The sequence below is a fragment of the Micromesistius poutassou genome, assembly GCF_964030765.1.
Source record: "Micromesistius poutassou genome assembly, chromosome: 3".
NCBI classification, from domain to species: Eukaryota; Metazoa; Chordata; class Actinopteri; order Gadiformes; family Gadidae; genus Micromesistius; species Micromesistius poutassou.
The window spans coordinates 10,910,779-10,924,506 of record NC_140273.1 but is presented as its reverse complement, the minus strand read 5'-3'; the positions used below and the strand labels follow the sequence as shown (position 1 = coordinate 10,924,506).

The 13,728-nt window shown below is 44.6% G+C and overlaps 2 protein-coding genes across 4 annotated transcripts; one reads left to right on the top strand and one right to left on the bottom strand.

Moving 5' to 3' along the window:
* LOC311341252 (protein CutA homolog) lies at positions 1-8,260 on the top strand. 3 transcript variants are annotated; one of them, XM_084466149.1, is made up of 7 exons: positions 9-66; positions 372-462; positions 897-1,045; positions 1,410-1,469; positions 2,230-2,275; positions 6,797-6,846; positions 7,242-8,260. In XM_084466149.1, the coding sequence occupies exons 2-7, from the start codon at positions 397-399 to the stop codon at positions 7,339-7,341; spliced, it is 471 nt and encodes a 156-aa protein (XP_084322275.1). In that variant the 5' UTR covers positions 9-66; positions 372-396; the 3' UTR covers positions 7,342-8,260. The 3 variants fall into 3 exon arrangements, with proteins under 3 accessions (XP_084322277.1, XP_084322275.1, XP_084322276.1); XM_084466150.1 differs by having other exon boundaries at positions 58-66; positions 379-462; XM_084466151.1 differs by lacking the exon at positions 372-462 and having other exon boundaries at positions 1-66.
* A 640-nt stretch (positions 8,261-8,900) lies between these two features.
* On the bottom strand, positions 8,901-11,315 carry sst3b (somatostatin receptor 3b; the record flags this gene model as incomplete). Its single annotated transcript, XM_084465947.1, has 3 exons — positions 8,901-9,032; positions 9,240-9,653; positions 10,527-11,315. 3 exons carry the CDS (start codon positions 11,313-11,315, stop codon positions 8,901-8,903), a joined length of 1,335 nt encoding a protein of 444 aa, XP_084322073.1.
* Positions 11,316-13,728: the final 2,413 nt, after the last annotated feature.

The window sequence follows — 13,728 nt, the reverse complement described above, 5'->3', positions numbered from 1 at the left end:
TCGTTTACGGCAATTGTGCATGTTTACATCATTCTGTAAATCTTCGGTCCTGCCGGACTCACAAAGGTACATCCCACACCCACATTGAGATTGTTTATGTTACCAGCAGTTATGTTATAATCGACTAATATTAGTTTCAAACGTCTGCAAAATAATCTTGGCTAGAGTGAACTAGCAAGTAGTATTGCTATTTATTAACAAACTTGCATGTTAGAGACGTTTGCAGAGCTGCCAACTCTCACGGTTTCACCGTGTGACACACGATTTTGCCTGCTTACACGCGCACACACGCCACACATCCAATTTCCAATTGCATAGGCCACTGCAGTGGCCTATGCAGTGTATGGTAGGACTGACTGAGGTGTCGATAGTCTGTAGGTCTGCTTCGTCCTGGCGATGCGCTCTGGTCTCCCCGGGCTAAGAGGAACCTCGGTGGGCGTATCTCTGAGAACTCTCTGCTTGGTCAGTGGATGTGCTTATTGTCCATAGTCCTTTGTCTTCCCAACCATTTGAGACAATCTGATCTGTGTGTGTCATCGCCCGTACCCTCACAACATCATCATCATGTTTCATCCCAAACGAATTTCCCCTCTTAAAATTGTAGTGGCCTAAACATTTAAATAAGAAGAAAAAAAAGAACGAGGTGTACTTTTCTATTTCTGTTCTTAAATGTATTGATTAAAGTTATCATATTTCACTAATTCAATAAAATGCTATTTTACAGACATCATGTTTGTATCGTTGGTGTAAAAAATCTTTACCAATGCCCTCTTGACCCTGCCCAACATACCCAACCAAGGGTACGGGTAGGCCTTCCCCCCCGGCTGGGAATGACTCTGTCAGGCCATACATTTATAGAGCCATAACTGACAGTTTCTCTCCGGCGGCGGCCCCAGACAGTACCACTGGGCCTGTTGATGTACCAGGTCCTGCGAACGGTGGGACTGAGAGCATTTTCCATGGCATCCGAGACGTACACGCCTGGCATGCACTCCGCAGCATTCGTCACCTGCCCCAACGATAAGGTGGCCAAGGACCTGGCCAGGTGAGGCCCCCGGGACGCCTGTCGGAGAGGCTCTTTGGTTCTCCAGAGTTCTAGATGGTCTTTCGTTCTAGTTTGGAGATTCTTCAGATAACACTGCTGCATTCAATTGCGATGATGTATAACTAACGGTATTATTTAGTTATTTAGCACACTGACACTCTAATCCAAGAAAAATGGAGTAGCCGTAAAAATGTAATGGTTCTGCTTCTGCTGAACAACCTAGCTGCTTAGAAAGAAATATTTTTTATGGCCTGAAATCCTCTTCAAGGTTTGCATTAACACATTAGTGTTTGCCGTTGACCGTGTGAACATAAGCATTGGTTGTATGTGCTGGTGTCATTCTGTGCCTCTGTCCTCCACACAGGGGCATCGTGGAGAAGAAACTAGCTGCCTGTGTCAACATCATCCCGGCCATCACATCTGTGTAAGTGTGGAGCGTCTGTCCGTTGCCGTGGATACCAGAGCCTAATAGGCTAGTCGGTTACTCTCTGCATTCCACTGTGGCTTTTGTAATCGATTTGACTGACTGAAAGTTTGATGCTTTTGTCCCTACTGGTTATGCTAATGATGTAGATATTTGGGTTCATATGTCATCCCTTGGAAGATGTTACCAGGAAACTTTAAAATATTCTCATTCTCCGCAATTTCCCCAAAGAACTACAAATGTAATTTGTATTTTTACATTGTGTGAACGAACAAATTAAATATGTAAATATATTGAGAGTTATCAAGGCTGAACAAGGTTATTTATGAGCAGAAAGTACTAAGGAAAGGAGGGGAATTTGCATGGGTTGGAACATAGGTGTGCTTTATAACTGTTTTTTTGCCCAATTGACCTGTTGCTAAGTCACGCCCCCCGCCGTTACCATGACAAACTCGGACAAACAAACCAGACTCGATAACAAAAACATATGGAAGAATGTCAGCTGACAGTATATCAAAGCAGGTTTTGTAGAAGTTTTGGGTGAAAAAAGATTTAATTTCTTCCAGGATGAGGAGGGGTATATTCAAAACTTTAAAATACATACATACATACATACATTTCTGCAACTAGAAGGACTGAAGGAAAAGTGTTAAACGGTCTCCAATGATAAATAACACACTGGCTCACTTGGAAATAAGACCTGATGTCCAAAATCCTGATCTATCCCTTTAAGATGAGGTGTTCTCCTTCCCTCCCACAGGTACGAGTGGCAGGGCAAGATACAGGAGGACAGCGAGGTGCTCCTGGTTAGTGGGTACTCCTAGTTTTTCCACTAGCTTACATTTACATTTACATTTACATTTAGGGCATTTAGCAGACGCTTTTATCCAAAGCGACTTACAATAAGTACATTTGTCATAAGAAGTGAAACAATATATCGCTATCGGTACAGTAAAGATGTTCATAGAACCACTAGCTCTACCACAAGTTGTAGTACTCAAATTAGGGGGCTGTATTTCTTTGGTAAATATGTTGGAAATGTAGCCTGCTGGACTAAAGAGGGTATCTTAATTCCATATAATTTAAAATTAAGTATTAACTTTGTATAAATGTTGTCGATGTACTCAACACTTCAAATGAAGGTCTCTTTTGGTCCAGAATATATCCCATGTGTTCTTCGTTAAAGCTCCCATGGCATGCTATTTTATGGATGCTTTAATATAGGTGTTAGTGGGCCCCTAATACAGTACTTGAAGACGTTCAAGAAATTCAGCCTTGGTGCAGAGTTACAGCCACTACGAGCCAGTCCTACGAGCCACAATGAGCTCTCCACAAACGTGCCGTTTTTAGAGGCGGGTCAAGGTGGAGGGTGGGGGTGTGGCCCTGAGCAGCTTGCGGCCACGGTACCATGCGATCAGGGTTGCCGCGGATCTTGAAAAGTATTAAAAGTCATTGAATTTAAGTTTCCATATTCAAGGCCTTAAATGTCTTAAAAAGTCTGGAATTATTGGGTGGGCGGCATTAAATTTAATCGGGGGGAGAATTAATGAGCGGGTGTATTTTGTTTCATTTCTATTTTTGTATCTTGTATATTTGTTCAGTTTTACGTTTCATTTTACAACCTACAATATCCGGTTGGTCAAACCGATACGCTAGAACAGTGGTTCTCAAACGGTGGAGCGTTCTCTAGTGGTACGCGGAGTATGAACGTTTTTTTTTTTTATAAAGTTGAAGCAGAGCTGGGTTCACCGTAACTCTCACGGGTTCACCGTGTGACACACGCTTTTGCCTGCTTACACACACGCCACACATCCAACAACAATAACAATCCTGATCGCTCCCCCCCCCCCACGTCAAAAATCCCGATCGCATTGTTAATTTATTACATAAATGAACTGGCTACAACAATGAAACAATAAATGATTTACAATGCTCCGAATGAGCACATGTGTGATGGCCGTGCAGTGTTTTCCACACATAGGCCAATGTGTGGCGCTGCGCCACAGATTGAACAACGAGCGCCACAAATTGGTTACGTTTTTCTTATTTATTTTTACTTGAACGCGATTTTTAAATGTAACTCCGCCAGCCCGTAATCGCGCCCCCGTAATGCTGCCAGTCCGACGTGTTCCCATTCCGACAGTCCTGTGCGCGTATGCAAATTAGCCATGTGCGCCAAACAGAAGAAGGGCCCTATCTTGCGCCCGGCGCAATTGACTTTCTACACCGACGCATGTGTCGTTGCTAGTTTGCACCTGGCGCAAAGCTGATTTTCCTCCGCAGCAACCAGGCACCACTACACTTGCATGTTAAATATTATGATGTCAAAGATTATTCATACGTGTGAAACTGCATAGAAATAGCGTGTGGATTGTGGAAACTTTTTTTTTCCCTGCATGAATGAACATGAATGAAGTATAGTAGGCTATGCCATGCGTTTAAATAATAATAATAACAATAATACATTCGAGCAAAGTATATTCCAGGCTTCCAAAACAAAATCTAGTTTTAGGGTAAATGATTGGTTAAATGATTTGGGAAAGAACAGCTGATACAGCGGTAAGTTGTACTTTTAAATCAATGCATCTGCAAACACCGTACGGCAAACACATATGTTCTTGACCCAGACATCGTGTACAAGCCCATTACTTTTAGGATTGAAGAGTATTTGATCGTGAGAAAACAGTTTTACCGCGAGTGAGTATTTAATAGAATGAATGAATGCGGGTGATGCTTGGTGCGCGTGTGTGCGCGCCTATCTGTCTAAACACGCAAATTAAACACGTAAGTGAGAAGGAAATCGAGTCAGTCGACCTGCGATAAGCAGCTGATTCTGAACGGACTCGTCTTCGAGATGGACGTGTTCTAACGCATTTTTAGTCAATGAAATGTTAACACAACAGTATATATCTGACCATTTAATTTTCGAAATTGTAGGTGAAGCCGAGCTTCCCTTGCAGTCGAGAAGTCGCCACTACGAAAGAATGCAATGTATCCAACTAGCGGGATCTAAACAAACACTGCGGTCAAGCTAGCCGTCCCTCGTTTTCGCGTGGTCAAGCCAGCCGCTCCAAAATTTTCCAGTGCGCCCTTATTGCTGACTTTATGGCAAATACTTTGCAGCGCTAGTTTACTGCAGCGTGTGGAAACTTCCGGTTTTCAAAATAAAACGTGGGTATTAAATGTATTAAACGTTTATTTAAAAAATATGAAGTGTTAACATTTGATTTAAAAAAAAATGAAGTAAGAGTTGTGTCTCATAAAACAAGTATGATCCTGCACTAATTTTGAGCCAATAGGTCACATTACCTGGAAGGAATGCTCATATTTACATTATGAAATGTACTAATAATTCATAAAAAATATAAGGGGAAGTAAAATGCTATAAAAAGAGGTGTGTCTCATACAGCAGTGTAGATCTACTGTCCTACACTCATTTTGAGCCAATAGGTCACATGACCTGGAAGCTATTGAGCTTTAATGCTCATATTTACATTATGAAATGTATTAAAAATTCATATACCTTGATGATATATAGGCTAGGTTTTTTATACAACAAAGTATGCTATTAGGCACAAATATTTGATATTTGTGACTTTGAATATTGCTAATGCCAGAGAATGTCTCATGAGGGTGCTAACATTCTTATCAGAAAAGCTGGCTGTGTTTGGCCATGGAAGAACGCAATTTAGCTGTTTGGCCATTCAATGGAAAACTTGGGCAACTCTGGCTTACTTTCCTCTTCCTCGAAAAAAAAGTCCTTATGTCCATCTCGTGTCGCTGTCGTTGATCCGACTCTCAACATAGGCTTGCTTCGGTCGGCTTCGGAGTGGATTTCTATTTATATGGGTATTCCCCCTACTGATAAAGTGGAACGGATTTGATTGTGAAGCGATGGAAAGAACGCTGGACTAGTAGACCAGTCATGCACTAGTATTTTTGATGGCAAATGTGGGGGGGTCGAAACAACTTTTTTTCAAGGGTGGGGGGGACGTGTCCCCCCCCCAATTATATTATGGTGACGCCCATGGTCGTTACTATTCGTTACTCAAACTGAATAAAACTCATAATGAACAGAGTATATAGTGTATAGTCTCGATTTTTTTGCAGCGGTATTGGTATTAAATTTTCCTTTTAGAGGTCTTGAAAAGGTCTTGAAAGTCATTAAATTTGTACTTTAAAAATGTGTAGATACCATGCATGCGATAGTGTTTACAGTGGAACGCTGAACACTCTGGATGCTCCGGCGGGAGTCCTGGAGCTCTATATCTAAATAATATCATATTATATTTAGATATCTATATAATATAATATATATTATCATGGTCAAAAGCTGTTTGCGCCTCCAGATGATATTATGAATCTCAAATGACTGCGTCGGGTTCTCAGACGCCTCTGGTTCTTCCACTTCCACGTCAATATTAAGTACAGATTGAACCGCGACATGGAGGAGAAAGGGATTGTTCCCCGGGGCTGTCAGCGGCAGCGGGGCTCCAGCGGGCCGCTACCGCGGCAGAGGGCAGCCCGCTGAACACTGCCCGTTGCCCGGGGTTGTCTCCTGCCGGAGCCCCGCTGCCTGCTGCCGTGGGCACCGGAGCCCCGGCCACCGAGCTCCAGCGGGAGACAACCCCGGGAGACAACCCCGGGCAACGGGCAGCGTTCAGCGGGCAGCGGGGCTCCGGTGGACAATCCTGGGCAACAATCCTTTTCTCCTCCATGTTGCGGTTCCCAATTCCTTCTCAACAATGGCCGAGATAACCCGCACTACGACTCTCGTTGTGGAAATACCAGAGACCTCAGAGAACCCGACGCAGCTAGTCTTTTCACCAAATGGGAGCTTTATGCAAGCTTGCGCTATTGTGTTGCGTGTTATGCACCATAAGCAGCACCAACAGCAGAACGGTTATCAAAATAACAAAGAACACTTGCGTTACAGTGTGTGTATTCACACACACACACACACACACAACACACACACACACACACACACACACACACACACACACACACACACGGCCCTAGCTCATTGTCTCATTGGCGGGCCAAATGGCCCCATATGATGTCATATGGGGCCAGCTCACAAATCGACGCGTTTCAGTGATCCTTTTTTCAAAGACGTAGCAAGATACCTACTTCTCGGTTTACACCTAATGCAATTTTTAGCTACTGGGGGACCATAGGGAGGGTAGGGGAACTCAACTCAATGTTAGAAAACCTCATAAAGTGAATTTTTCATGCCATGGGACCTTTAAATACATCTAAAACCCTGAGGACTTATTTAAAAAGTAGTTTTATGGACGTTCACCCATGGCTGATGTGTGTTTTAGATGATAAAAACGAGGAGTTCCAAGGTGCCTGATCTCACCGAATATGTGCGGTAAGTTTTATTCCCTGTATACATTAATAGTAATTATTTAATGACACATTTCAAGTAGCCCAGAGCCTTTTACAGAGTGGGGGATATTGCATCTCCCTACCAGTGTGTAGCACCCACCTGGGTGATGCACGTTTGCGCCAATTTCGTCTTACTTTTGAAAGTCGATTGCATACATTATTGGGAGTAGGACTCAAACCCCTAACCCTGCCAGCTAGTCTGCCAGTTGAACTAGACTCTAGACTGTGTGTGTGTGTGTGTGTGTGTGTGTGTGTGTGTGTGTGTATGTGTGTGTGTGTGTGTGTGTGTGTGTGTGTGTGTGTGTGTGTGTGTGTGTGTGTGTGTGTGTGTGTGTGTGTGTGTGTGTGTGTAATTGTTTGTGTGTGTGTGGGTTCCAGAGCGAACCACCCCTATGAGGTGGCAGAGGTGATCAGCCTACCCATCGAGCAGGGCAACCCACCCTACCTGAAGTGGATCCGGGACGTCGTGCCGGAATAATGGGGGAGAAGACACGTTCCCATGGAAACCATGGACTGATATATACAAAGGAACCCTGCAAATGACATCACAACACACATCGACCGGTGTCGGTTTTCAGACGTTGGATTGGGACTGTGGATCACATTTTCCTTAATGTGAAATGTTCAAATGTAATTTTCTTCATTTCTGTTACCCCCATGTTGCCTTTTGAACTGTAGGGGGCAGCATTGGTTTATCAGATTAATTTGCACAATAAAAAATCCCCGCTGGTTTTTTCATTATGTGTAAGACAGATCATTTTACAACAACAAGGGTGGACTTGTGTTATCTGTTGCCCCTGCTGAGCTGAAAAGCCTTTTTTTCTAAATGATGTATTCAACGATAAGGGGACAGTGTGTACTTTGTATATACTTATAAGATACATCACGATGACAAGGCATACAGAACAGCAAACACACAAAGCCAGTGCCTTGTACTGGAACAGTTTTGTCCACATAAGTCTTTAACATTGCACAACATAGTTTACCACATTGACATATTATATAACTAGATCAACAAATGTATTTTTTTAGGATTTTGTAAAACAAATTGAACTTTGGGCATTTACCAAACAATAAGAAAAAATATGATTTTAGAAGTCTAGGGATATAAGACTGAATTAGCTTAGTTAGTGCTAGTGACATTGATTGTTGTTTTACCCTTTTTTTTTACCTGAGAAGACATAATAACCCTAATCCAAACTAAACTTTCTTAAAACATAAATAAATAAAAAATGTGTCTTACTAACCTGCCTAGCAAACAATATCCATATTTGCATGTTTAGAACAAAATAATTAAATATGAATTAGGTTTGGTCATATTGTTTGATATTTTCCATCTGCCTTCCAAGACTGAAACCAGCAACATAAATAAACCTTCCACCATCACACACTCTGGACCCAGTATGTCCCTGTAGTTTCTTGTTTTCCATTGTACAATTTACATTCAAACGCATGATCTAGCGCCAAATACTAAAACGACTCTAGCGCTTCCTCACCTTTTTTGCCCAACTTCCTACACTTTTGTTCTGCTACAACTCAATTGGCAGTTTGTTTGTCTTTGTCGCCTGTTCTCTTAGGCCAGTGGTTCTTTTTTATAATGAACCCCCTCAAAGATATTTCTCAGCCATGTAACCCGTTGATCAGCACAAAACATTTTGGGTAAGGAATCAATTGATTAGGCTTTTCACTTCCCTTCTTAGGATGATCTGAAGTCTGAAGTATCTAATACTTATATCAATATAAAGACATGTAGATATGTTTTAGCCACAGATTTTCCCTCTTTCTCCTTCCTTTCAGACATTTTCTGGGCACCACCTGCAATCCTTCAAAGTACCCCGTTTCACACTGCCGTATGCCGTAAGTCTGCATTCTCCCTCGACCTCCTTGCATTCTAGGCAACGCAACCCAAAGTGGCGTCCAGATCCCAAACTATCGGCAGCAGATTTGCAGCAGTCCTGTGGTCCCAGAGAGCACTTTGAAGACATTCACCTCTCAGTGAGCAGGACTAGAACGTGTCACTGATTATGGATCATTTCATCACAGATAGCTGACCTCCAGCATTGCACTCTGGTTCATGGTGTCCTGCAAAGTTGAGCTGGTGACCTGACCTCTATTACCCAGAGTGCACCCTGCCTCAGTGGGCCCCAGCACCAGCCCATCCCCCCCTCGCTGGACCCCAAGGGACCCCTCTGATCTAGACTTCCCCACTCCTTCACCCTCCTTACTCTTCCTTACAGCCATGCACGCCCCACTCGTCCCTGTACCACCATCATCATCATCATCATCATCATCCTGCCCCTCATCCCTGTTCTCCTCCTCCTCCTCCTCCTCCTCCTCCTCCTCCTCTTTCTCCTCTTCAGGGCAGCCATGGTGCACCACCTCGGCCCCCACGTGGTTTCCGTTTGGCTGGGGCAGCGCAGCACCGGCCCACTCCTCTGTGGGACGGCGTAGCTCCACGTCCCCGAGCACCACCCTCTCCCCCTGGTTCTCCACCCGCCGCGAACTGCGGCACAGCGCCTTGCGGAAGCCCCGCTTGAAGTTGTCGGACAAGAAGCCGTACAGGATGGGGTTGGCGCAGCTGTTGGCGTAGGACAGCACCACCACGAAGAAGTAGAGACCCCGGAAGTCCCCCGGCAAGACCACCAGCAGGTTGACGATGTTGAGGACGTAGAAGGGCAGCCAGCACAGCACGAACACCGCCACCACCACCACCACCATGCGCGTGATCTTACGCTCGGACTTCCTGCGCCGGGAGGAAGTGACGCGCACCCGCTTACCTGAGCTCCGCACCTTTTTTAGAAAGAGACAAGCAGCCTAGATTAGCTCTGTGAAATGTATTACTGTTTCACTGGCCTTTTGCAGATGTTTTTATCCCGTTACGGAGTTGGTAGGGGCTATCAGGCCTACACATTATTAGGCTTGAGGATTTAAAATTGGACAGCAGGGAGAATCACTTTCAGCCTCTTATATTTTATAGTAAAACATGCAAAATGTCACTCAGAAATATAGAGATTAAGGAGTTTAGAAATGGTGTTAATGATATTGGTGTGTTTCAAATCAAGGAAATGTGTTTTCCTACACAGAAAAGACAAGGTAGTGAATACACAGAACAAAACGGACAGGGGATAAAAATGTAAATAACATAACATAACATCTCTCTCATCTCTTCCTTTGAATGCACAAAGGAAGAAACACATTTAAACAAGTGCACAGAGTTCTCTGATCTCAATTCTGAAGCACTGGTAGTGCTTGATGCCCTAACCGCATACCTGCTCCTTAAAGGTGCTTTAGGTAAGATTTAAGAGCTATTATTAAGTGTAATTTGTTCGAAAAGGCATTGCAATCTGTCAGCTTTCAGTGAGTGAAATACGCTGTGAGAATACCTCATTTGAGTTCACTAGGTTCCGGCCTCTGTATGAGACCATTTTGAATATAGACAGCTCCCAGCTAATATCTTACAATCTTACATGCATTTTTTTTGTGATCGTTTCAGGGTATCCAACATGGTTGTCAATCACAGGTGCAATAGAATCCTCCCAAATGGTATAGAAGTGTGCCCTCTCTTCGATCTAGAGCTACAGCACCATATATTTATATGACATGCATCCAAAACAATTATCTGGAAGTCGCTTCCTCCGCTACAAAAAAACCCAACACCGTTACCTTGACGACAATGAGCAGGTAGCACAGGCAGATGACCAGCAGGGGGCAGAGGAACCCCACGGTGGACGTGTAGACGATGAACGAGGCCTTCCACACCTCGGCCGGCTCCGGCCACACGATGCTACAGTTGCCGTCGTCCTTCAGCACGTCGGCGAAGGCCACCACGGGCAGCACCACCACAAAGGACATGGCCCACACCGTGCCGTTGACCATCCGGGCCACGCGCGGCCTCCGCCAGCCCGCCGAGCGGATGGGGTGCACCACGGCCAGGTAGCGGTCGATGGACATCACCGTCAGGCAGAAGATGCTGGTGAACTGGTTGATGGCGTCCACCGTCATCACCACCCGGCACACCAGCGTGCCAAAGGGCCAGGAGAGCAGGGCGTTCTGGGCGGCCAGGAAGGGAAGCCCCAGCATGAAGAGCTCGTCGGCGATGGCCAAGTTGAGGATGTAGATGTTGGTGACGGACTCGGAGCGTGTGTAGCGCAGCACCACGTAGATGACCAGCGTGTTGCCCACCAGGCCCACGGCACACACCGCCGCGTAGATGACGGGGATGATGATGGCGGCCACGGTGGGGAGGAACCCGGGAGGGTCGGGGGCCGTCCCACCGTCGTCCAGGCCCGGCTGGGTCCAGTTCCAGCAGGTGATGTTGGGTAGGGCGGAGCCGTCCGGGTGGGGTGGTGCTGCAGAGGGGGGGAGGAGGGATGGGGAGAGGGACGCCATGGATCCACCGCCCCAGCAGCCAGCTGTGGCCGGCTGGGGGGAGGAGGCCTGGATCAGCTCCATAGGGGGGATAGATGACGGAGCAGGACACCTAAGAGAGCCTCGCCATCAGACCTGCCATTAGGGACAGACACGTTGGATTTAAAGGAAAACCAAATAGTAAAATGACTTATTTGAGATGAAAAGCTATGAAGTGGGTTACATACTGTAGTAAAGATATTTGATCCTGGCCTCCATCTCAATTTAAATGCACGTTTTAAAATGTAGATGTTTAAAAAGTTGTAAATATAGACTCAAACTGCCCTCTACAGGTCATCTGTAACTGGTAGTTTTGGGTTCCCAGGGAAGGGGAATCAATTCTGGTTGTAGCGAGAGTGCCTTGTGCAAGAAATACCGTAGTGAAAGACAGAAATATTGCTGTCTTATGGCACAGCAATGAGTAAGACTCGGCTGGGGGAAACAACCAAGCACTCTCAAATGAAGGAAACGTAAGGGGGAAAGATGAAAGGCATTAAACAGTATGAGTGCAAGTACAGGAGTTGTTTACCAAGCCACTAACTTAATAGTGTAGGAACAAAATGGCCGCTTAATTAGGAGTGTTGACCTACAGTTAGAACACAGAGCGTGCTCTCAACAGCCTCGGCCGTCATTAAGCTGCCATGAAGATGAATTAGAGCAACACCAAGACGCCACCACTTCATCTTGGGTATATGGGTCTGAGTAGACAGAGCAAGGAGGGGGTTTAAGGAAGGAAGAAAACTGAAAGAAATAAGGAGAAAGCAATAGAATATGCCTTTGTCTGTCTGATCATTAACCAAGATATCTTTTTGTAGAGCAAAAAAAATGATCCAATTTATATTATTTTAGTGTATTCCTATATAAAAGATAACTATATAGATAATATATGAACGTGTAAAGGAATATACGTAATATAAGGCAGGATAGATAGTATTCATATTGTTTCAACTCCACCTATGGTTGGTTGGTTGGGTGGCCTCTCCATCAAGCTGTCTTATTTCCAAGGGATAGCAGCTTAAGCAGGAGTGTGTACGCCCGCTGGAGTGTCCTCATGCAAACACAACCTCCATCAGCAGCAGCACATATAGGCACATATAGGCTCATATATAGGATATATATAGGATCACACATAGGATTACCAGCCTCTCCAGCCCTGACGGCTGGGAGATCCTGAAAGATATTGATGTATTAAGTAAACAAGGTCAGAATTAGTGGCAAAATAGAGGTGGCTGGAATCTTTGTTGTTTCCTTTGTGTTTTGTTTCTCAACATGTTCGTAATAAATTTCTTAGAATTCAATAAGTATGAATAGCTCGTTGAATCGTTCCAATTATTAATTCAGTTGAAAATGTTCAGGATCTTAATGCAGTTGCTCTGCCATCTTTGAAGGGTTCCAGACCGTCTGGACAAGGATCCACAATCATTATGGTTCACATTATGCTAACAATTACTTTGGACCTTATTTTTCTACTTTATACTGTATGTTGACTTGCACTGTTTATATATATTTTCTGTAATTTGCTGTTGTAACCTCTGCATTTACGATCTCATAACATTTTTTTCAGTTTGAAAGGAGCAATCATAGGTTTGCTTGCAAAACTTCTCCGGAAGCCATTGAGATCCAATGTAGTCTGAACAAAAGCAAGTGTGAACACTAATGAAATCTCTTGGTGGAAGTGGTTGGAGTGGCGACGTCTCAGCGGAGCGAAAACAAACAAAAAAACAAGCCATTAGGTCCAAACGGCAGAGCACTGCAGTCATCCCAACTGTGTATATAATCAACAGAGACTCCAGGGCTGTGGAGGGGCTAGAGTGAAACAACATCGCACTCTGGTTAACATCTTGAAAACACTGCAGGTGATTATCTGTAATTTGCTGTTGTTCTGAGAATACTGCCTGGAAACAGACTGTCAGCCTTCAAGTGTTTTGGATGCACTCTAGGCATGCTTGTGTGTGTGTGTGTGTGTGTGTGTGTGTGTGTGTGTGTGTGTGGCGTATATGTTTATGTGTATGTGTGCAGCATGTGCATGTGCGTGTGTGTGTGTGTGTGACAAGGTGGTTTTTCGGGAATGTTCCGGTTTCAAGCTGGGCGTCAAGTGTCCCAAGAATTATCAGCAATAAAAAAATGATAATGTTTTTTTCGTATTTACTGCAGAGTGGAGGAACTGACCAGACACTCTGTATCAGTGATGGCTGTCGAAATATAGAACACATATTTGAACGAAGAAATATTGCTTATATGTGTGCGTGGATACATGTGCTTCATACCTGCTTGGGGGTCTGAAAATGTGCCCACAATATGGCCACCCTACAGATACCACATTACCACAAATGGGAGCAAAGAGGTTAGTTGGGAGATACCATCTGTGATACTACCTGTTTGCGGGCAGGGGGTGGGGGGGTGTGCTCTGTGCTCTGTGCAAGAGCTGGGCCGAGGACTATGCAGTCAATCCTGACAT

Excerpts from the sequence above, each read along its gene's own strand:
- LOC311341252 (XM_084466149.1), top strand. The coding sequence starts at position 397 with ATGCGCTCTGGTCTCCCCGGGCTAAGAGGAACCTCGGTGGGCGTATCT. Across the intron at positions 2,276-6,796 it reads AGGACAGCGAGGTGCTCCTG|ATGATAAAAACGAGGAGTTC; the intron begins GTTAGTGGGTAC and ends TGTGTGTTTTAG. Across the intron at positions 6,847-7,241 it reads GATCTCACCGAATATGTGCG|AGCGAACCACCCCTATGAGG; the intron begins GTAAGTTTTATT and ends TGTGGGTTCCAG.